The sequence below is a fragment of the Giraffa tippelskirchi genome, chromosome 4 (genome assembly GCF_054371585.1).
Source record: "Giraffa tippelskirchi isolate mGirTip1 chromosome 4, T2T-mGirTip1v1.2.pri, whole genome shotgun sequence".
In the NCBI taxonomy this organism is placed as follows: domain Eukaryota; kingdom Metazoa; phylum Chordata; class Mammalia; order Artiodactyla; family Giraffidae; genus Giraffa; species Giraffa tippelskirchi.
The window spans coordinates 2,487,143-2,508,807 of NC_137278.1; the positions used below are offsets into that span (position 1 = coordinate 2,487,143).

The 21,665-nt window shown below is 59.3% G+C and overlaps 1 protein-coding gene across 5 annotated transcripts in view; it reads left to right on the forward strand.

Annotated features, from left to right (window-relative positions):
* SARDH (sarcosine dehydrogenase) overlaps nucleotides 1-21,665 on the forward strand; it is a 62,672-nt gene that overhangs the window by 21,027 nt on the left and 19,980 nt on the right. For all 5 annotated transcript variants that reach the window (XM_081595893.1, XM_081595894.1, XM_081595895.1 and 2 more), the window contains 8 exons: nucleotides 310-396; nucleotides 674-764; nucleotides 4,129-4,270; nucleotides 6,861-6,944; nucleotides 8,918-9,031; nucleotides 15,068-15,206; nucleotides 16,656-16,769; nucleotides 18,184-18,331. In XM_081595893.1, coding sequence (XP_081452019.1) covers nucleotides 310-396; nucleotides 674-764; nucleotides 4,129-4,270; nucleotides 6,861-6,944; nucleotides 8,918-9,031; nucleotides 15,068-15,206; nucleotides 16,656-16,769; nucleotides 18,184-18,331 — 919 coding nt within the window. The remainder of the gene's footprint in view (nucleotides 1-309; nucleotides 397-673; nucleotides 765-4,128; nucleotides 4,271-6,860; nucleotides 6,945-8,917; nucleotides 9,032-15,067; nucleotides 15,207-16,655; nucleotides 16,770-18,183; nucleotides 18,332-21,665) is intronic.

Here is a 21,665-nt window from a genome sequence, read left to right on the forward strand (position 1 = left end):
CACAGTGACGGGAACCCACGTGCTGTGCCAAGGGCTCAGGGAGAGGCCCCCCCACCAGCAGGAGAATGGTGAAAGTCACGAGACACACCAAGGCCCCACGAGGCAGAACCCAGTTCAGGTCATCAGCGCTGAGGACCTCAGCGGAATGTGGTGGGAGCCATCAGGGAGGAGGCAGCGCTGAGCTGCGTCTTGAGGATGGGGAGGGTCTGGATGGACTGTCCACCCCCGCCTCAGTTCTTACCCTCTTGGGAGACCCCACCCAGGAGCATGTGGCCGGGAGGGACCCTCGGGCTCCCCCATCCCTTTCAGAGTCATTCACCCCGGACCACAAGCCCCTGATGGGGGAGGCGCCCGAGCTCCGTGGGTTCTTCCTGGGCTGCGGCTTCAACAGCGCAGGTGAGTGCAGGCAGGGGGGCCTCCCCGACTCCTGCCGTCTTGGGAGTGAGGGGCCCAGCTGGGCTTTCCTCCCATTCTCAGAGCCGCCCCTTCCTGAGTGGGGATGGGCCTAGGAGCGCTGTGGCTGGGACAGGGGTGGAGACGGGACACGTGGCACCCCAGGGGTGAGATCCGGGGCGTAGGGGCTGATGCTGCCCACAGAGGTGGGAGGGGCACAGAGTTGGGGTGCAGGGCCCTGGGCGCGAATTGCAGACCCACGGCTCTCTGCTCCTGCCAGGAATGATGCTGGGCGGTGGCTGTGGGCAGCAGCTGGCCTACTGGATCGTCCACGGGCGCCCAGAGAAGGACATGCACAGCTACGACATCAGGCAAGTGCCCACTGGGGCCTGTGGGCGGGCGGTGGCTGTCTTAGGATGGGGCGGAAGTGCTGGTGGTTTAGTCGCTAAGTTGTGTCTGACTCGTGCGACCCCATGGACTGTAGCCCTCCAGGCTCCTCTGTCCGTGGGATTCTCCAGGCAAGAATACTGGAGTGGGTTGCCATTTCCTTCTCCAGGAGAGCTTCCCAACCCAGGGATCGAACCCAGGTCTTCCGCATTGCAGGCGGATTCTTCACCGACTGAGCTACGAGGGAAGCCGCTAGGATAGGGTGGGGTGGGGTAAATAGCCCACGCTCTTTAGAAAGGAGCCTTCCCTGAAATCCAGAGGGTTTCTTGGAAGAGGTGGCAGTAAGCGAAGAAGGAAGAAGCCAGCCGGGCTGGGGAGGGGGCGGGGCTGCAGGGCGCCTGGGTTTGGCAAATCCACCGCCCTCTACAGTTTCCAGGACCTCTCATCCCAGTGTCCTGCCTGACCCGCCCGACGGCTCCGGGGTCAGCAACGGGATCTCATCGTCCCGCTTTGCAGATGGGGAGGCTGAGTCTGGGGGAGCAGGAGGAGCTGCACAGGCTGCCCGGGGATGGGGCTGAGCCGGGGTGGCCACAGCTGAGCCGGGGTGGCCACAGCTGAGCCGGGACGTGAGCGCGTCTGGGAGGCAGGCAGCCCTGAGTGAGACGTCGGCCACACCCTTCACTCACGGGGCGACTGGAATAAATCGGACTCCGTGCAAGCCCGTCCCTCTGTAACCGGAGTGTGAGGTCCTTGCTCTAGATGTCGCTGGGAACAGGGAGCGTGTCTGAGTAGGTGGAACGCTCAGCATCAGATCTGCGCGTGAAACACTAAACAAATCTGAGCTGAGGCCAGTGCAGGTGCGGGGACTGCTCTCGGAGCTGGGAGGTGTCTGGCTTGCCCACTGCCCTCTGGGAGTCGAAGCAGTGATGCCCCCAGGCAGGGTTGGTGGGGCCGGGCTCCCGGTCCCAGGTGGCGGTTCTGCGGCCCGAGCACTGCACGTGGCAGTGGAGACGGTGGCTTGGAGAGGCCTCTGTGGGTGTCCAGCCTGTGGCGCTGTGACTGCTCCAAGCAGACGGGCTCCCTGGAGAGACCCCAGCTGTCCGGCAGGGCTGGAGGCGGTGGGGGATGGAGACAGCGCTGGTTCAGCTCGGCGCGCCACGCTCCTCTGCTGACCATGCCCCGCCCTGGCCTGATGGGGACTTTGTGTCCATGGGGGGGTGTCTGGCCCCGGAAGAGACCGCGACCAGCCCTCCCGTGGTGCCTGGCACAGCGCGGTCTGCTGCCTCAGAGACGGTCTGGGGCTGTGCCCACGTGCTCTCCCAAGAGAGGAACGTTCCAGAGATGATAAAGCTGCCCAGAACCTCAGGGATGGGCCAGTCCCAGCCCCTCCCGCTACAAATGGCAGAACAGAGGAGCCCTCACGGGAGGCGGCTCGCCTGAAGTCACCCAGCGCTGGAGCCACAGCCGCCCAGCTCCAGCCCTGCCGGCTGTCTGTTGTCTCCCCTCCCTCGGGGGTGAGGCCTACACCCTGGGATCCGATGGGCCAGGGTGCACCCTGGGCCTCACCGACGGTCTCCCTCCTCCGGGGCTGGCAGACGCCCCCCCCCAGGGGTTCTGGGCCTCCCTCCCTCCCTGCCTTCTCTCACAAGCGAGACATTAGTGTGAGCGTCTTGTGGGCCCCTTCGTGGGTGTGCGCAGAGCTGCCGCCTCTGCCCCTGGCCAGGTGGGCCCTCAGGTCACAGGTTGGAGGGCAGAGGGTCCCGGGTGGGAGACCCCGAGAGCTGCGATCTTGGGGGTTGGGGAGCCGTGGTCTGGTCCGCCTGCTCTTCTGGCCGCGGGCAGTGTGCCCCAGGAGAGGACCAGCTGAAAACGTCAGACCCGAGCAGTCCCTGATGTGGGACTTGGTGCCCACCCAGCACCACACCCCGTCCCCACGCACACACTGGACGGCCGCCACCCCCAGACCAGCCGCTGGCCAGGCACCCGGGGCCTCTCTGCACTAATGAGCTGCTCTGCTTTCCTGGGCCCGAGCTGGGTGGAGACGGGCCGTGAGGGCGGCGGGGCAGGGAAAAGAGGGCCCTGTGCGGGGAGCCGGGGCCGTGCTCATCCCGGAGCTCAGACACGCAGAGGGTCGGAGCCGAGCCCTGGCCTGCGTCACCTCCTCCTGTGACCCGCGGAGGGCAGGCTCGCGCATGGAGGTGATGACGGGGTCACCCGTGGGGCAGGCTCCTGGGGCAGGCCCCCACCCGGTGGCCTCACGGATGGCGGTGGCACCCCCTCAGGAAACCCAAACAGGTTCTCAGCCACCCCAGCCCCCCACCCCCGTAGGCTGTGCGGCCCTCGGCCAGTTCCCCTCTCTGACCAGGGTCTCCCCACCCGTGAAATGGGGACGAGGGTCCCCTCTCCCAGTGGAAGTGTTTGAGGTTCACGGTAGGGATGTGTCCCCCCGGGGCCTGGCCTAGGCGGGACTCAGAGCACGGGCCTTTGGTTTTAGGAAAGTCGCTGGGGTCCTGGCAACCAGGAAAGGGGGGTCGCTCCTCACTATGTCAGGAGGGCGCTGGACGCCGGCGCTCGGCTGTAGGCCCCTCTGCCCGCCTGTGTGCAGGTGGGAAACGGAGCCTGGTGTGTGCGGGCCCCGGGGAGCGGCCCTCCTCCTGCCGACCCCTGCTGCTGCTCTGGCTGAGAGTGCCCGCTCCTGACACCCACAGGCGTGCACAGGTGTGACTAGAGGGCCGGGGTGGGGGGCCGGTCTAGATGGGCCGGATCTGTCCGTTCAGAGGGTCACCCTCCTCGGTCCCGGACACGCCTGGGAGCCCTGGGGGAGGCACCTCTGAGCTCGGCAGGAAACGGCGAAGGGCCCAGAGGTGGAGTCGGACACCCCCGGCGGTGACGTGGCCGCACCTGGTGACCCCCAGCGGCCAGGGGACAGACCCGCGGGGCTCCTGGTCACAGCGTCCCTGGTGCAGGGTCCCCCGATGAGCCTCCATGCCTCCTGGGGGGTCTCACCTTCACCCCTTGTTTCTGCTGAGGGGGCTCCACGGAGAAAGGGGCTCTCCGTCCCACCTGCTGACCCCAGACTCTGAAGACCCCAGTGTTAACCTCCACCAGAAGGTCCGGGCTTCTGGGCCCCTCCCTGGTAGGGTGAGGGTCGCGGCTCACCCCCAGCACGACCCCAGCCTGAGGCCTTGCACCCACGGCATCCAGTCCCTGTGTCTGACGGCTGTGGGGGCTGCAGGCGAGGAGGCTGAGCTCCCCAAGGTCTGGGGGTGCCCGAGGCCCCTCGGGGGAGGACTCTGGGAGAGGACGAGGGTCCCCAGGCGGTGACCCACCCCTCTCTGTCCACAACAGGCGCTTCCACCACTCGCTCACGGACCACGGCCGCTGGGTTCGCGAGCGCAGCCACGAGGCCTACGCCAAGAACTACTCCATCGTGTTCCCCCACGACGAGCCCCTGGCCGGACGCAACATGCGGACAGACCCCCTGCACGAGGTACTCCAGCCCCACGGCGCCTGCTCTGTGCTGACTGCGGCGCTCTCGGGGAGTGCTGGGTGTGGGGTGACAGTGTGCACGCGGCACCCCAGCTGCAGGGCACGTGAGGTGACGAGGCAGCTGGTTTGCTCTCGGCATTTGCAGGTAAACCACGCTTGGAGCGGCACAGCAGGCAGGGGAGCCATGGCGGGCAGGCTGTGTGCAGTCCCGGTCAGGAGGCTGAGCCAGGCAGCAGCCTGCTTGGGCTGTCATTCCTCCTGACAAACTTCTACTTATACGATGAAACCCATTGTCAGGTGCCCTTTCCTGGGACCTGCCCCTAGGCACCCTGCCAGGTCCCCAGCAACCCAGGCTCTGTCCCCCTGTTCCTATCACCCCCATTTCATCACAATTCCCCACTTCCTGGGTTGCATGCTTTGCTTACCTGTCTGCGAGGACGCAGCCAGTGAGGGGCTGGGCATGTCTCTGGGTGCAGAGCTTGACTCTGCATAGATGCTCAGGGAATGCCCGTCCCCTGGACGGGTGAAGCGCAAGGCAGGCGGTAGGCTCAGCAAGCTGGTCACGTTTACAGAACATGGAGCCTCTTTCCTCGGAGACCAGTCCCTGGACCCCGGAGTCAGCTGGTGTCCAGGCAAGCTCCCCGCTACCCCACCAGGACAGAGTCAGCAGAGGTTCCTGGGCTGCCCCGCTCTCCGGCCTGGCCTGGAGGGCCCGGGGGGTATCTTGGGACCCCCATGGGTTCAGGGTCCCCCCTGCCTGACCCCGGGCTTTAATCACCCACACTGTCTGTGTAGCTCAGCTGCTTCCCAAGGACATAGGGTTGCTCCACAACTCTGGGGTGGAAGGAGCCGGGCACAGTGAAGGAGCCGGGCGTGTACAGGTCTGCCCGGAGGGGACTTGGCAGGCGTGCAGCCGTGCCCTCCGGGGAGGCATCTGCATTCACCCCCGCCTCCGCTTCCTCCTCAGCAGCCCCCTCGTGACACCTCCCAGCCGCTGACGGCTGACGTGTGTGTCGCTGGGGAGGCGACCTGTCTCGGGCGGAGGTGACCCCGTCCTCCCTGGAGGGGGCAGGTCTTGTGTCCTCGGTTCCCAGCCCCTCGACGTCCAGGGGGACATAGCCGGGTGTCAGCAGCTGGCATGTGACTGCGCGCGCCCTCCCCCTTGCAGCTGGGGGCCCACAGGGAGCGGGGGACACAGGCCGTCTGGGCCCCGGGTGCCCACTGGTCCTGGCCGAAACTTGTAAGTCCTGCCAGACTCAGCTCCCGAGGCCCACTCCTCCTGGGCTCCGGACACAGCTGGGCCCCAGCCCCAGGATCTTCCAGACCCAAGAGTGGAGATTCTTTTTCCCCCAAAACCGCATTTATTTTCAGAGAAATCTGCCACTATAATCACTTATTGAGTCTGCTGTAATTTTTTATTGTGGCAACGTGCGTGTAACATACAACTTGCCGTTTGAACCTAAAGTACTCAGTTCAGGGGGCTTCAGGGCCTCCGCATTGCTGTGCGACCCTCACCTCCATCTAGTTCCAGAACGTTCTCATACCCGCAAGAGGAAACCTTGTACCCATTAAGCAATAACTCCCCATCCCCCGCCTTCCAGCCACACAAAAGTGAAAGTGAGTGAAACTGTTAGTCGCTCTGTCGTGTGCGACTCTTTGGGACCCCATGGACTGTAGCCGCCAGGCTCCTCTGTCCATGGGATTCTCCAGCAAAAATCCTGGAGTGGGTTGCTATGCCCTCCTCCAGAGGCTCTTTCCGACCCAGGGATCGGAGCCGGGTCTCCTGTGCTGCAGGCGGATTCTTCACATCTGAGCACCAGCGCTTTACTTTCTGTCTCTGGGGGTTGGCCTCTACTGGTCATTTCTATAGACGGAATCATACATTAAGTGGCCTTTGGTGACTAGCTCCTCCTTAGCTTGCTCCTGGGGTTCACCTGTGAGGTAACAGGTGTCAGAATGTCCTTCCTTTCGGAGGGTAACAGCCCGTCATGTGGATGGGCCACACTTGTCACCCCTGCATTCGTCAGCTGACGGGCCTCTGGGCTGCTGCGAACGCCTGTGTGCACAGCTTGGCTGTTCTCCTGGTTTCATTTCTCCTGGGTGGACACGTAGCTGTGACATCGCGGGGTCCCTGGCTGTCCTGTAACAGATGCCACCAGCTGGGGGGCTCGGGTTCATTTCTCACTGTTCTGGGGGCTGGATGGTCAGGGTTAAAAGTGCCCACCGCCCAGTCCCTGGTGAGGGCCCTCTTCCCGCCGTGTCGGCTCCTCCTGTCCTGGTAAGGATCCGGGCCCCACTCTTGGGCCCTCATTTCCTCTAATTACCTCCTCTCCAGCCCCGTCTCCAGTACAGTCACTCTGGGCATAGGGCTTCAACACAGGAGTTTGCGGTGCAGTTCAGTCCACAGAAGCTTGTTGTACAGATTGGGGATTCTTAGGGCAGGCGGCCGGGGCGCTGGGGGAGCCCTAGAGCTGGACTCAGGGCCTCTTTGTCGTCCACTCCCTGAGGTGTCAAGCGGCGGGTTCCGGCCCCCCTGCCCTGCTCTGGGGGTCCGCCGGGCCTGAGTCTGCTTGCTGTGCCCCCCCCACCAGGAGCTCCTCGCACAAGGCTGCGTGTTCCAGGAGCGGCACGGCTGGGAGCGGCCGGGGTGGTTCAGTGCCCAGGGCACAGCTCCGGTGAGTAGGCCCCCGGGACACGCCCAGCCCTGCCCTCCACCCCCGCCCACTGTCCACCCTCGCATCCGCCCCACGGGAAGTGGATGCACACCTCGCCGTCACTGCTACCCGGGAGCCTGATGGGCTGTGGGGTGGGAGGATCATCTGGCCTTCAGAGAAGCCGAGCCCCTGCCGGGCTGCCCGGTCCGCCCATGAACTCAGGGCCCTGCCACAGACGTCACTCACTGCCCACAGTGCCCAGCCTCCCACCGCCCAGATGGGCCAGGGGCCCAGGAAAGCCAGTGCTCTGCAGCCAGGAGGCTGCACATGAGACTCCCCTGTTTACGGGAGAAATTAGAGCATCTTCTTATAATTTTGTTCATATATTTTTGGAGGCTGCAACTGTTAATGTGAGTAGGAGGATTTAGCACAAAATTATGCATTCCGTGTGTTAGTTTGTAAGTTGGGGTTTTCGTAGCGTCCTGGCCTCTGGGTGCCCTCGTGGGGGCTCCCACCTCCCACGCAGTGCCTCCAGGGAACTGGGTTCTCAGAGAAAAGAACGGAAACCATCCTGCCTGCGAGGCCCCGGGTCTCTGGGACAGGTGATGTGACGCTTTAACCAGCGGGACAGGAGTGGATCCAGGTTTGTACAAACAAAAAGCCCCTTCCTGTTGCTATAGTTCAGCAGCCCACCTCCCATCTCCATAGCAACCATGTCCCAGGCAAGTTCCTGATGGCCTCTGGGGTCAGCAGAGAGGAAGGGCCCGCACAGACCCCTCCCTGCCTCCAGCCTAATGCCTGGAAGCCCCTCTTCCCCAGAACCTGTGGGCAAGGGAAGGAGACCAGAGCCGGAATCAGGAACACATCCTCGGTTCTGAGATGTGTGGGCTTTGCAGACCCCCACCCAGGAGCCACCTTGGGAGCCCAGGGCATTGGGTGGCTGGACGTCCCCTACTCCCTGCTCCCTGGCCAGGCTGCAGGGGACTCAAGGGCCAGTGGGAGCCACCTGCAGAGGCTCCTGTAAAGGCCTTCCCTGCACCAGGGCTCAGCCGGGAGTCCGGGGTGGGGGGTGAGGGGGTACTTGGAGGGGCAGAGAGGCCCAGTTCAGTCAGGGCCTCACCCTCAGCTCTCACCTGTGAGAGGAGACGGGGCTGGCCCTTCAGGGAGTGAGAGGTGACCAGCTCGCTCACACTTTTCCAGGAGTGGCTGCAGAGTTGGGAGGGAGGGGTGGGGAAGGAGGGGCTCCATCAGCAGGAACAGGACAAGGAGTGGGGTGCGGGGTTCTGGGCCTTCCAGAGAGTGGCTGGCCAAGCACAGGAGAGGCCAAGGCAAAAGGCGCTGCAGGCCGGCCTCTGGGGCCCACCGCCCGCTCTCAGGCCTGGCGGTCAGGACTCTGAGGGACTGGAGGCAAGTGTCAGTCTCTCTGCACCTTGGTTCCCCACCTGTCCAGAGGCTCTCCCTTCCTGAAAGTGCAAGGCCCTTTGAGCAGGGCCAGGCCCAGATCAGGACCGAGTCCTGGATCGCCATGGCAACAGCATCCGGAATCCTTGCTGCAGCCACCCTACCCCCGACTCTGTCTCTTCTTCAGCAGGCTGATCCCAAGGCCCCATCCCAGCCCCTCGACATTGAGACGGAAGCCCTGGGGTGTCCCCCGGGGTCCCAGTCAACCAGCCCTGTTGACCGTTCAGCCCCCTCTTTCCCCCTCTCTCCCCACCCGAGCACACCCCATTTCTTCTCCATCTTCGGGGCCCCAGCCCTCCCATTGCTGCGGTGACTATGGTGTTACTCATGCCATGTTGCTGGCATGCCTGCACCTTGCCTCCAACCAGCCTCGTCCAGAGCGTGCTGCCCTGTGATGGGGGTGGGGGCTTGGCGAGGGCAGGATCAAGATCTGTCTGTCCTGTAGACCTCAGTCTCCACAGGACCCAGCTCCGGGCCACGCGGCGTGTGGAGGGAGGAGGGGCAGGGCTATGACGCCCCCTCTCCTGCCCCAGGTGCTCCCCTATGACTACTATGGGGCGTACGGGCATCGGGCACACGAGGACTACGCCTACAGCCGGCTGCTGGGCCAGGAGTACACCTTCGGCTTCCCTCCGCACCACGATGTGGTAGGTCCCCATCCCCGAAGGGACAGAGAGCTGGGCGTCGCGTTGCATGGTCGGGGGGAGGTGCCCGGGGAGCTCTGGCCCTCTCCCGGCCAGCACTCTGTACCCTTCCCCCGTTTTAGGGTGACTCAGTTTTGAGGCAGAATCGGTGATGCTCTCCTCTGCCCTCCAGCTGTGCTAAGACTTTGCCGGTGGCGAGGCCTGTGGGGGCATCAGGGCTGGAGGGGGCCGCCCAGCCTGCCTCAGGCTGTATGGTCTTGGGCTGGGCATTCACCTTTTGGAGCCCCTTGGAGCCACTCCCAAGCGTGACTGTGGGTTGCGAGCCCCCCGCTGGGTCCAGGGCAGTGGTTCCCATCTGCCGCTATTACCTCCTCTTGGACAAGGAGGTCCAAGACGGGCACCCAGGGTGGGGAGCAGAGGCGACCCCAGCTGGCCCCCGCTCTCCGCCCTGCTTTGCTCTGGACATGGGCAAGTGAGGATGCTCCGGCAGCTCCTGGCCCCTTCTGCGCCCGGCTCCCCAGTGCAGCTGGAGAGGAGGAAGTGACAGGCTCCTAGGGGCCAGGCCTCCCCCAGTTCCACATCACACTGGATGGTCTCCCAGCGTCTGCAGGGAAGACGACTCCAGTGTCCCTGCTGAGACACCCAGCTGTTCTGTTACAGAGGAGAACGTGCTCTCTCTGTCCCTGAGCACGTGGCCTACCGCGCGGCGGGGTGAAGGCCCGCTCAGTGCCTACGCTGAGCTGGGGCCATGGCCTCAGCCTGGGGGGTCCCCAGAGATGGGAGGCCTAGGAAGCCTCCTGGACGTGGGACCCCTGGCAGTCGTGTGGGGCCCCTCACTCAGAAGCGCCCTGGGCTGGGTTTCAGGCTGCTGTTGCCGCCTGCAAATTCTGAATATATTCTGAACCTGGCCCACACTTTGATTTTGCACCTGATCCAATAGGGAAAGAACCACACGTCCCCCCGAAGCTTGCTCTAGTGAAGGCGTCGGGGAAGAGGCTTCTGAAATGGGAGGGGAGGCATGTGCCTCTGGAAGTCCAGGAGGCCCTGGGGGCTGCCTCTCCTGGGAGCGAACGGGGCTCTGTCTGGCACCTCTGCTGGGCGGCTTCCAAGGCCCGCGGGGTGTTCAGGCCCTTGAGGATGTGGGCGCCGGGCGGGGGTGCCAGCGCCGCTTCCTGGCTGCATCCCAGCAGAGGCGCCTCGACATCCCGGAGCAGGAGACGCACACTTGTTCTCAGCCTTGGCAGCTTCCCTAGCTCGGGCAGAGAGAGTCAGCCTGCAAGTCGTCTGGGAGTTTGCTCTGCAGCCCCAGCAGCGTAAGCGAAGGCACCCCCGACGCCCGACAGTGGAGGGGGAGCCGTATAGGGGGGTGGGGTCTGGACAGCGGTGAGCAGCGGCCTTTGGGGCTCAGGGAAAGAGCCAGTGGGGAGCTGTGTGGCGGCCAGCTGCCCTGGGGTGGAGGGCAGCGAGCTGACCCTGGCACTGGCCAGTTTCCCTGGTATGGAGACCCGCCATCTGCGCCCTCCCTCCCGTCCAGGTGGAATCACTGAAGACACAGTGGGGAGGATGCACCTGGGGGCTTCTTGGGGCCGGGGCACTGCTGGACAGACCCAGGCTCCGTCGTTTCCTCCTGTGTAACCCTGAGCGGACCACACCCCATGCCTGGCCTCAGAGGGCAGCTGGCTGTGAGGCTGCTGATTGTAGACCGCTGAGCAGTGGCGTCTGAACCGTGGGATGGGGGAGAAGGCACGGGCTCCTGACCCATTCGCAGCCTCTGCCCCTCTCTCACCCCAAACTCACCTTCCAGAAGCCTCTAATCGACGTCCCGTCTCTGTAGACTTATTGTATCTGGACGTTTCGTGTAAGGCACTCACACAGTGGTGGTCTTCAGTGACTGGCCTCTTTCACCGAGCTTGTTTTCAGCGTTCCCGCCACATTTGAGGACGTATCAGTGCTTCGTTACTCCTCCTTCTGAACGGTGTTGCATCTCACGGGTGCACTCCTTTTTATCCACCCACTCATCTGTGGACGGACACTGGAGTCGTTAGACTTTGGGGCTGTTGTGAATAACGCGGCTCTGCAAATGTGTGTACACGTTTTTAGACAAATGTTTTCAGTTTTCCCATCCAGGAGCGGGACTGCTGGGGCACGCGGTGAGTCTGTGTTTAACACTTTTGGGGACCTGCCAAGGGTTTTCCCAAGTGGCTGCACCATTTTACGCCCCCACCCTCGGTGGACGAGGTTCTAATGTCTCCATCCTCATCGGCGCTCATAATTCTGTTTATGATTCTAGCCGTCCTTGTGGGTGTGAAGTGGTATGTCAATGATCTGAGTGGTGTTTCCCTAATGACCCCATGATGTTGAATGTCTTTTTATGTGCTTATTGAGCCATTTCTCTATCTTTTTTGGAGAAATTTCTATTTGGATATTTTGCTCATTTTAAAATTGAGTTGTTTGTCTTCTTATTGGGTTATAAGAATTCTCTATACATTGTGGATACAAGTCCCTTATCCGATTTATGATTTGTAATTATTTTTTCCCTTCTGTGGGTTGTCTTTTTGTGTTTTTAATGATATCATTGGTAGCACAAAAGTTTTTAATTACAAATACAGCTTATGTACTTGACATGGACATGAACTTGGGCAAACTCCAGGAGATGATGAGGGACAGGGAAGCCTGGCATGCTGCAATCCATGGGGTTGCAAATAGTCGGACACGACTTGGTGATTGAACGAAACGACAGCTTACGTATGCCTTATTTTGTCCCTTGTGTTTTTGCTGTAATATTTAAGAAACTGTTTCCTAACCCAGGTCACAATGATTTACTCCTACATCTTCTTCTCAGGATTGTATAGTTTTTGGTCTTATACTTAGGTCTGTGGTCCATTTTGATGAAGCTTCGTGAAAGGTGTGAGGAAGGGACCCAACTTCAGGCTTTTGCAAGTGGCTATTCAGTTGTTCAGCACCATCTGTTGAAGGTTACTCTTTTCCCCGTTGACTTGCCCTGGCATCCTTGTGGCAGGTCAGCTGACCATAAAGGTGAGGATTTATTTCCGGACTCTCCATTCCATTCCATTGATCTATATTTCCATCCACATGTTTGTACCACTGTCTCGAGTACAGTAACTTTGTAGTAAGTTTCGAAATCAGGAAGAGCAGATCTTCTAGCTTTGTTCTTCTTTTTCAAGATTGTTTTGAACATCCCAAGTGCCTTGCATTTCTGTATGAATTTTAGAATCAGTTTGTCAACTTCTGCCAAGAAGCCAGCTGGGATTTTGGTAGAGACCCTGTCAAATCTGTAGATCAATATGGGTGCTACCATCATGTTAGTAATAGTAAGTCTTCAGCTTGTAAACATGAGAGGTCTTTCCATTTATTTAGGTCTCCTTTAATTTTCTTCAGAGATATTTTCTAGTTTTGAGAGTACAAGTTTGCCCTTCGTTTGTTCAATTTATTTGTAAGCCTTTAAAAACTCTTTTTGGAGAAGGCAATGGCAACCCACTCCAGTACTCTAGCCTGGAAAATCCCATGGACAGAGGAGCCTGGTAGGCTGCAGTCCATGAGGTCGCTAAGACTGAGTGACTTCCCTTTCACTTTTACTTTCATGCATTGGGGAAGGAAATGGCAACCCACTCCAGTGTTCTTGCCTGGAGAATCCCAGGGACGGCGGAGCCTGGTGGGCTGCCGTCTATGGGGTCGCACAGAGTCGGACACGACTGAAGCGACTTAGCAGCAGCAGTAGCAGCAGCAAAAACTCTTTTTGAAGATGTAAATGGAATTATTTTCCTAATTTCATTAATTGCTCACTGCTATTGTATAGAAATGATTTTTTTGTTTGTTGTATATTGACCCTATATCCTCCAACCTTGTTGAATTATTTTATTAGTTATAATAGTTTTTTAGTGAATTTTTTTAGGATTTTCTATATGCAAGATCACGTCATCTGCTAATAGAGATAGTTTTACTTCTTCTTTTTCGGTCTGGATATCTTTTATTTCTCCTTGCTTAATTGCACTGGGCTGGACCTCCAGTGCAATGTTCCCTAATGACCAATGATATTGAACATCTTTTTATGTGCTTATTTAGCCATTTTTATATCTTTTTCGGATAAATTTCTATTTGGATATTTTTCTCATTTTAAAATTGAGTTGTTTGTCTTTTTACTGGGTTATAAGAATTCTCTATACCTTCTGGACACAAGTCCCTTATCCGATTTATGATTTGTAATTATTGTTTCCCTTCTGTGGGATGTCTTTTCACTTTTGTAATGATGTCATTGGTAGCACAGACATTCTGCCGGCTCGACGCTGAGTGGCGCGGCAGAGTGGACGCCCGTCTTGTCCCTGACCTCAGCAGCGGGCGTCCAGTCTCTCATTAGGTGCGATTTCGCTCATGCCTTTGTATCAGGTCAAGGGGTTTTCCTTTTAGTTGTAGTTTACATGGGGCTTTTATCACGAACGAGTGTTGGATTTTGTCGAATACTTTTTCTTCATCTATTGAGATGATCATGTGGGTTTTGTCCTTTGTCCCATTAATATGGTACATTACGTTGATTCGGGAATGGTGAGCCAGCCTCCTGTTTCTGGGGTAAATCCCACTTGATCACGTAATCCTTTTTCTGTGTTGTTGGATCTAGTGTGCTGGTGTCTCACTGAGGATGCCCTGGTGTCTCACTGAGGATGCCCTGGTGTCTCACTGAGGATGCCCTGGTGTCTCACTGAGGATGCCCTGGTGTCTCACTGAGGATGCCCTGGTGTCTCACTGAGGATGCCCTGGTGTCTCACTGAGGATGCCCTGGTGTCTCACTGAGGATGCCCTGGTGTCTCACTGAGGATGCCCTGGTGTCTCACTGAGGATGTCCTGGTGTCTCACTGAGGATGCCCTGGTGTCTCACTGAGGATGTCCTGGTGTCTCACTGAGGATGCCCTGGTGTCTCACTGAGGATGTCCTGGTGTCTCACTGAGGATGTCTGTACCTGTAGTCATGACAGATGTTGGTCTCTGATTTCGTTATGGGGTCTTTGGGTTTGGCGTCGGGGTAATGTTGGCCTCATGGGAAGAGTTTGTGAAGAAGTGGCATTCATTCTTCTTTGAATGTTTGGTAAAATTCATCAGTGAAACCATGTGGGCCTGGGCTTTTCTGTGTGGAGAGTTTTACATGACTAAATAGGTCTCTTTTTGTAATAGATACATTCAGACTTTCTCTTTCCCCTTCAGTCGACTTCAGTAATTTGTATCTTTCTGGGGATTTCCATTTCATGTCTAATTTATTTGTGGACAGTTGCTCACAGTAGTCCTTACAATTCTTTCCTATGAATTGGATAGTGATATCCTTCTTTTATTCCTGATTTTAGCACTTGGAGTCTTTTCTGATTCTTCCTGGTGAGTTCAGTTAACAATTTGCCAATTTCACTGACCTTTTCAAAAAAAAAACCAGCTTTCCATTTTGCTGATTTTCTCTATCTTTTGAGATTTTTGTTTATTTCCTTCCTAGTCGTCATTATTTCTTTCCTTCTGCCTGCATTGGGTTTAATTTGCTTTCCTTTTTCTAGTTTCTCCAAGCGGAGTGTGAGGTGACTGCCTTGAGAGCATCTGCAGGTTTAGCCTCCGGATAAACATGGTGCCGGCGTCCCCCTGTCAGTTTGCACGTGTGGTTTTTCACGTTCCTTTCTCTCCAAGTGTCTGCTCATCCTCCTGGTGACTTTGTCGTTTGATCCATTGGTTATTAAGGAGTGTGTTGTCTAGTTTCACTTATTTGTGAACTTCCCGAATTTTCTTCTGCTGCTGATTTCTAATTTGATTCCATTGTGGTCAAAGAACATATCTTGCATGACCTTCACCCTTTAGAGTGTACCATCTCATGGCTCCCATTCTCCCTGGGTCTCCTGCACTGGCAGGGCGTTCTTCTCTGTGCCGGGAAGAATGTGACCATGCATTTCTAGCTGGAGGGGAGGAGAGGGTCTTGGAGCCCAGTGCTGTGGGGTCTTTGTCGGGGAGGCAGGCTCCGGAGCCCCCACAGTACCCCAACTCTGGAACCTTTCAGATCAAGAAGGAGTGTCTGGCCTGCAGAGGGGCTGCTGCTGTGTTCGACATGTCCTACTTCGGGAAGTTCTACCTGGTGGGCCCGGACGCCAGGAAGGCTGCCGACTGGCTCTTCTCAGCCGACGTCAGCCAGCCCCCAGGTACGGAGCGGGTGGGCTGCGTGCCTCTCCCACCGCAGCGCGGACCCAGCACAGAGACGCGGTGGCAGGCTGACCCTGGGCTCGTGGCTCTGCCCCCGGCCTGGCACTGGGCCCCCGCCTCCCGACCTCTCTGCCCTGGTTGCCAAGCCCCGAGGCCCAGGCCCCCTCCGCCTTCCTCTGTGTCCTCCACTACCCCCCTCTGACTTTGTTCCAGATGGGATTCGAGGCAGCAGGCCCTCAGAACCGTCTCCTGGGACCGGGGAGCCTGTCCACTCCCCACCAGGAATGCTCTCCCCAGATAGGGTTTCTAGAATTCAGTGAAAACACGGGATGCTCACTTACATTTGAATTCAAAATGAAGGATGAATAATCCCGTCGTGTAAGCGTGTCCCGGGCAGTCTTTGCGATCCTCACTTCCCCTTTTTTTAATCACCCATGCCCTTACCATCTTCCCCACCCATCTGCCCACCCCCAAACTCTCCCAGCCCCAACGCCGTCACTTCCTAGCCCTGCTGCACCAAAACACCGCACTGAGTGGCTTTAAACAACCCACATGTGTTGTGTTAAGAGTCTGAGGCTGGAAGTTCAAAGTCAGGGCCAGAGACCGTGGGATCTCCTGGCTTCCGGCCGCGGCCGCCAGTCCATAGGTTTCAACTACATCACTCCAACCTCTGCCTCCGCGGCCACAGGGCCGTCACCCTGCACTTTCTTCTTTTAAGGACACCGGTTGTGTTAGACGAGGTCCACTCTCATGAGCTCTGATCTTCTTAACACGATCTCGTCTGCAAAGACCCTATTTCCAGATAAGGTCCATTTTTCAGAGGGACCAGGGGTTAGGACCAGGGGTTAGGATCTCCCAAACACACCGTTTGGGGAGACACAGTTCAACCCATCACACCATGTATCCAGCCAACCCACCCACACACCTCATCACATGCCTCTGCTACTCACCTCCCCTAATCCCTCTCCCCCATTCATCCAGCCAACACCCTTCTACCCACCCACCCCCTCCTCCCATCCATCCATGCCCCCACCCTCTCCCGCCTCCCCATTCACCCTCCATCCACCTTCCATCCACATATTCATGTATTCAGCAGACATTCATGGAGCTTCTGCTATGCCAGGCTTGGCACTCGAGCACCAGAGTGAATGAGATGTAAATCCTGCCCTGAAAGTGTCCCAGCGTGAAGGGGGGGTGGGTGGGAGGGATGGGTTGGGAAGAGTCACATTTCAAAAAAAATAAGTCTCCTTCTTGATTCTTCCTCCTCCGTGGATGGCAGTGCTTGGTGACCTGCCCATCCCTCTCTGGGTCATTCAGTCATGGTGGCATCACCAAGCTGAGGGGCCTTTCAAGGTCCCCCCAGGCATCTGGCCAAGGTTACGCTGCCCTGCGGGGCCGCCTGCCCTGCTGAGCGGCTCCCCTCTCCGGGGTCTCTCTCCTGCCCGCAGGCTCCACGGTGTACACTTGCATGCTGAACCACCGCGGGGGCACAGAGAGCGACCTGACCGTGAGCCGCCTGGCCCCCAGCCCCCAGGCCTCCCCGCTGACCCCTGCCTTTGAAGGTGAGAGGTGCCCCGAGGCCCAGCAGGGCCCCGACGGCAGCCTACCTTGGTGAAGTGGCGGCCATTGCGGACGGGCGGGAAGGGCTTCCAAGGACACTCTGCAACCCTGTGTCTGCCCGCTGCGGTCAGAGCCTGGGAGATCAGAGGTCTTGCTTCAGGCTGAATGCAGCCTTTGTTCAGGCAGTGAAGCTGAGCGCTGAGCGATCGGTGGTTATGCCTCGAACCTGCCTGTCCTGCGGGGTTTCAGGGCAGCCGCAACATGGGTGTGCTCAGCTCGCCTGCCCGAAACAGAGTGAGCCAAGGATAAGGCCATGCCTCCCACGTGGAGGGAGAGGTTACCTCCTTCCTGCCTCCGGCCTCTATGCCGAATCGGCCGTCTAGGTTCCCGTGTAACTCCCTGTCTGAGGGTGGGGCAGGTCCTTAGAAGATCTCTGGCTCTGGGCCCAAGCTGACACCTGCCCTCTGCAGGTCCTCTGCTCCTGCTTGCATGCCTCCGGTGACGGGGAGCTCTGCACGGGTCTGATCCCCTGAGCTAGGTCTGCTGCCCGTCACTTCAGCTCCCCACGCCCATCCCTTGGCGGACGTGGGAGCAGTCTGGTCTCTTGCGCGGCAGCCCCTCCCATCAGGGAGGGAGAGCGGTGGCCGAGATCCACAGACAGTGGGCAGCATTCCTTTCTCCAGGGACCCAGGGCCGCACAGCCGTCTGAGGTTACCCGCCCAGGGCAGTGGCTCTCTCAGGACACTGGGCAGAGCTGGGCTGCCCTCCGCTCAGCAGTTCCTGGGCAGCAGGAGGCTGCTCCATAGGCTGTGGACTCAGAGCTGGCTAGAGGCCAGCCTTCTCGCACGTGGGGCCTCTCTGAACCTCAGTCTCCTTTTTGGAAAACCCTGGGTGGTGACACATGTCAGCCTCCGCGGGAGGGTCAGCAGTGTAGTGGCTGTAAAAGTGCCAGCCTCTGAAAGGCCACCACAGGGAACCCCAGGAACGGGGCGGGGGCATGGGAATGTGGAGAGAAACGGGGGCTGGTGAGGATGCCATCTCAGAGATGGACAGAGACTCGTGTGAGGTCAGCCAGCGCGGGTGGCAGAGGTGGGACTCAGACTCTCCCATGGGGTGACGGTACTGGGGGCCCTTACACTTCCCTGGCTCACAGATCCTTTGAGAAGTGGGAGAAAGCCTTGGACGTGCCCAGAAAATGCTCCCTTGCCTTGTGCAGCCCCTCCTCCCCGCATTTTGTCCTGTGGGCGATGAGAACCCAGAGCCCCATCGGGAGGGTCCCCCGACATGGGCCTGGGTGGCTCATTTTCAAGGGAGAAGGGCTTGTTTCCTCCACGGAGGCCTTGGGCCGCCCCTCCCTGTCCTGCCTCCTCCCGCCTCCCCGCAGCCCCACGCTGAGCCCCGGCACTTCTCCGGCAGGTGACGGCTACTACCTGGCCGTGGGCGGAGCCGTGGCCCAGCACAGCTGGTGCCACATCAGCACCGTGCTGCAGGACCAGAAGTTCCGGTGCCAGCTCATCGACAGCTCCGAGGACCTGGGCCTGGTCAGCGTCCAGGGCCCGGCCAGGTGAGGAGAGGACGGGAACCGAGGACCGGGGCACACCTGGGACCCAAGCCCTCATCCCTCTGTCTGGGCCCGAGGCAGAACCATTCACTGGTCCAGAATGGGACGCACTGGCTAGTGAGCAGAACGTGCCAGTGACCTGCAAGAGGCCAACCAAGAAAATGCTTTTCAAAGCACTGGGATACGGAAAAGCTCTTAATATATGACTCATACTCAACCTTACAGTGAGTCAGTATCTGAGGATTCAGGGGTCGTGGAAGGGCCAGCAGGGGTGTTTCTGGATGGTTGATAGGGTTGATAGAACCGTGTACGCCATCTCTAAGTGGGCAGAGCCAGACTGGGGTTCCCCGTGCCACCTGGGCTGAGAATGGTGCTCCTCACCAGGAGGACCCTGGCTCCTCCCTAAGCACCTCCAGTGACCAGGTCTATGGACGATTATTCGCTCCTTGATTCATCCTGTGAGCGTTTACTGAGCTGTGTTCACACCCATGAGGAACCGGCTCCGGGAAGGCCCTTGGATGCTGGCTTCTGCCTGGAGCCACGGGACAGCCTGAGGCAACGGATCACCTGAGCACATGTGCACTTCGGAAAGATCCTCTGGCTGGGCTTCAGAGAAGGGACTGGGTGGGCGAGGTGGGGGAGGACCAGGGGGCAAGCACAGCATGTTAGCATCGGCCAGCGGGATGCCTGGATGCTCCAACATCTGCTCCAGTCCTGATCTTAGCCCTTTGAGGTGGTGAGAACTGTTTTTTTCCTTAGTGGTGAAGAAGAGAGGACAGTGTGCCTCCAGCCAGGTCATCCCCCGGCTGCTCGCTTAGACGAAGCATGGCTGTATCCGTGGACATCCCTGTCAGCCTGGGGTCACACCAGGATCCCTGGTCGGTGCCCTCAGACCCTGCCACAGGGTCCGTTTTCCCTGGTGCCTTGGAGCTGGCCAAGCCAGCAGCTCCTGTGCTGGGTCCTGGGCGGACAGACCTCCCCTCCCGGGCGGAGCTACAAGTGGCTCTGCGTGTGCCCCACCTTGCCCAGAGGCTCACGGCAGACAGGCAGTACGTGCCCGCAGAGTCAGGGTTGGTCGTGTACCTTATCCATCAACTGCTGGACTTCAGGCCGCTCATGAAAACCAGTATCTGTTAAGCGGACCTTGGAGGAGACACTGGAGGAAACGGGGACTCAAGCCCTGGGCTCTCTCTGAAGGGACAGTGTTTCACACAGAGGGAGCAGCAGGTGCAAAGGCCCTGTGGCAGGAGGAGAAGCAGTGAGGGCAGGGCTGTGGGAGAGGATGAGCTCAGAGGGCAGCAGAGGCCAGAGCCTGCGAGTGCAGAGGCTGCTCCTCCAGGAGTGGGGGCTGAACGGAGGAGCGACGCGGTTGGACGTGGGCTTTAGCGCGGTCTCTGATACTGAGCCAGAGTGTGGGAGGTAGGCAGGAGCCTCAAGGGCCAGGGGGAGGAGGGACTCCAAGGAGGGAGTGATGAGCTGTGTCCAGGTGGTCAGCGGGTCAAGCAGGACAAAGACTGAGCATCGACAGGTGGGTGGCCCGGTGGCTCCTGAGGACTTGACGAGGGTCATCTCAGCTATGGCTGGCTGGGGGCATGCTGAGACAGGAGGGGAGGACAGGAATAGGGTGTGTGGAGAGAGGCCGAGCTTGCTGGCCACAGCAGGAGAACCGGGACTCTGATATTCAGCAGAAGGATGCGTGGACCACGCTCGCCCTGGCCCGGCCCAGGGAAGCGCCCCGTTCTGCAGGCGGGGGTCTGCATTTCTCCCCTGGGTGAGCTGACGTCCACATCTCTGGGCTGAATGGAGATGGGGGTTCCTGGACTCCCAAGCGCTAGGCCGTCCACAGAAGCTTCATTGCCATGGCGACCTTGGAGAGGGAATGGGTTATTTCGGGTGTGGTGGGGGATGAGTGGGCAGGGGAGGGAGGGGGCGCCAGACAGACTGATCAAGGCACGGCCTGGGGGGACAGGCCAGCTCTCCCAGCCTCATTATAAGCTGCTCCAGGAGGGTGGCGAGTGATGGTTGCCAGGGCGGGAAGACGGGCTCCCCTCCTCCTGGTGATTTCTTAACTTTCTCCTCCAAACTGTCCTCGCTCCTTCAAAAATAACCCAGAGTTTCTTGTATGAATAATAATGTCACCAGCGCCGCCGATAAGGGCTGAACTTTCTGAGCTGTTACGTGGGAAGCGTTTCATGGCACCTGGACCGTGGGAGATGCTGGATGACCTTCCGACCAGTGGAACTTTCCGGAGATAGTTCATAACTGATGGCCCAGTATGGTAGCCTCTAAGCCAAATGTGGCCATCGAGGACTTGAAAGGTGGCCAGCGAGACAGAATTTTTTCTGTTAATTAACCGAAGCTCAGGAGACCGCTCGTGGCTAGTGGAGACAATCTGTGGGGCGGTGGTCACTGTTGGGTGATTCATACCCAGGTGCTTGGCTCGGGGCTTCTGGCTACACCTGCCTCACTGTCCTCACTGGGCAACGAGGGGGCCCAGCCCTAGGTGGGGGTGGACAGTAAACCTGAACCTGGTCTCTGCCCAGAGCCTGTGCCCTCCCGTGCCACCTGCTGCCCACTGGGGGAGGGACAGCCTCCCGCACCCTGGCCCGTGCCCTGCAGACCTGTGTGCCCAGGTTGGTGCCTGAGTGGGGACCCTCGGCCCTGCTGCGCCCAAGCTGCAGCTCCTTCCTCCTTCCCCGTGGGGCAGACAGGGGAGCAGCCCTGGCCCCCCACCCAGGGCTGCAGTGTAGACGGGCTTCTTAAGGACCGGGTATGCATTCTCCAGGGGCAGGCGCCGCGTGGGTGCCGGGGTGTTACATAAGGATCCTGACACACTGCAGCGGGCTGGGCAGCTCGGGCCGGCGTGGGCGGGCAGCTGCCGGCACCATGGGGGGCGGGGATCATCAGCGCCGGAAGTGCTTCTGGGCACTGGCTGGGACCCTGCAAGGCAGAAATGGGGGGAGTGGGAGCTGTTTGCTGCCAATGGGGAGCTGGCCCAGCAGTGCAAAGCCAGCCCACCTTCAACCAGACCCATTTAGCAAGTGCCCTCTCTGTGCTAGGCACGTCGGCAGAGGGGGCCCTGTCGGCATGGGGCTCCTGGTTCAGTGGGGCAAGTTCACAACCATGAGAGGTGCCCTGGCAGGAGACGTATCAGGGCCACAGGCTCAGACCAGGGGCATTGAGGGGGGACCTGAGCCAGACTCAGGGAATCAGGGAGGGCTTCTCGTAGGAGATGACAGATGAGCCAAGACCTGAAGGATGATGGAAGATTAAACAGGGGCCGGGGCGCCTGGAGGCAACATGCAGGGCGCAAGAGTGAACTCAGGCCGGCAGGGAG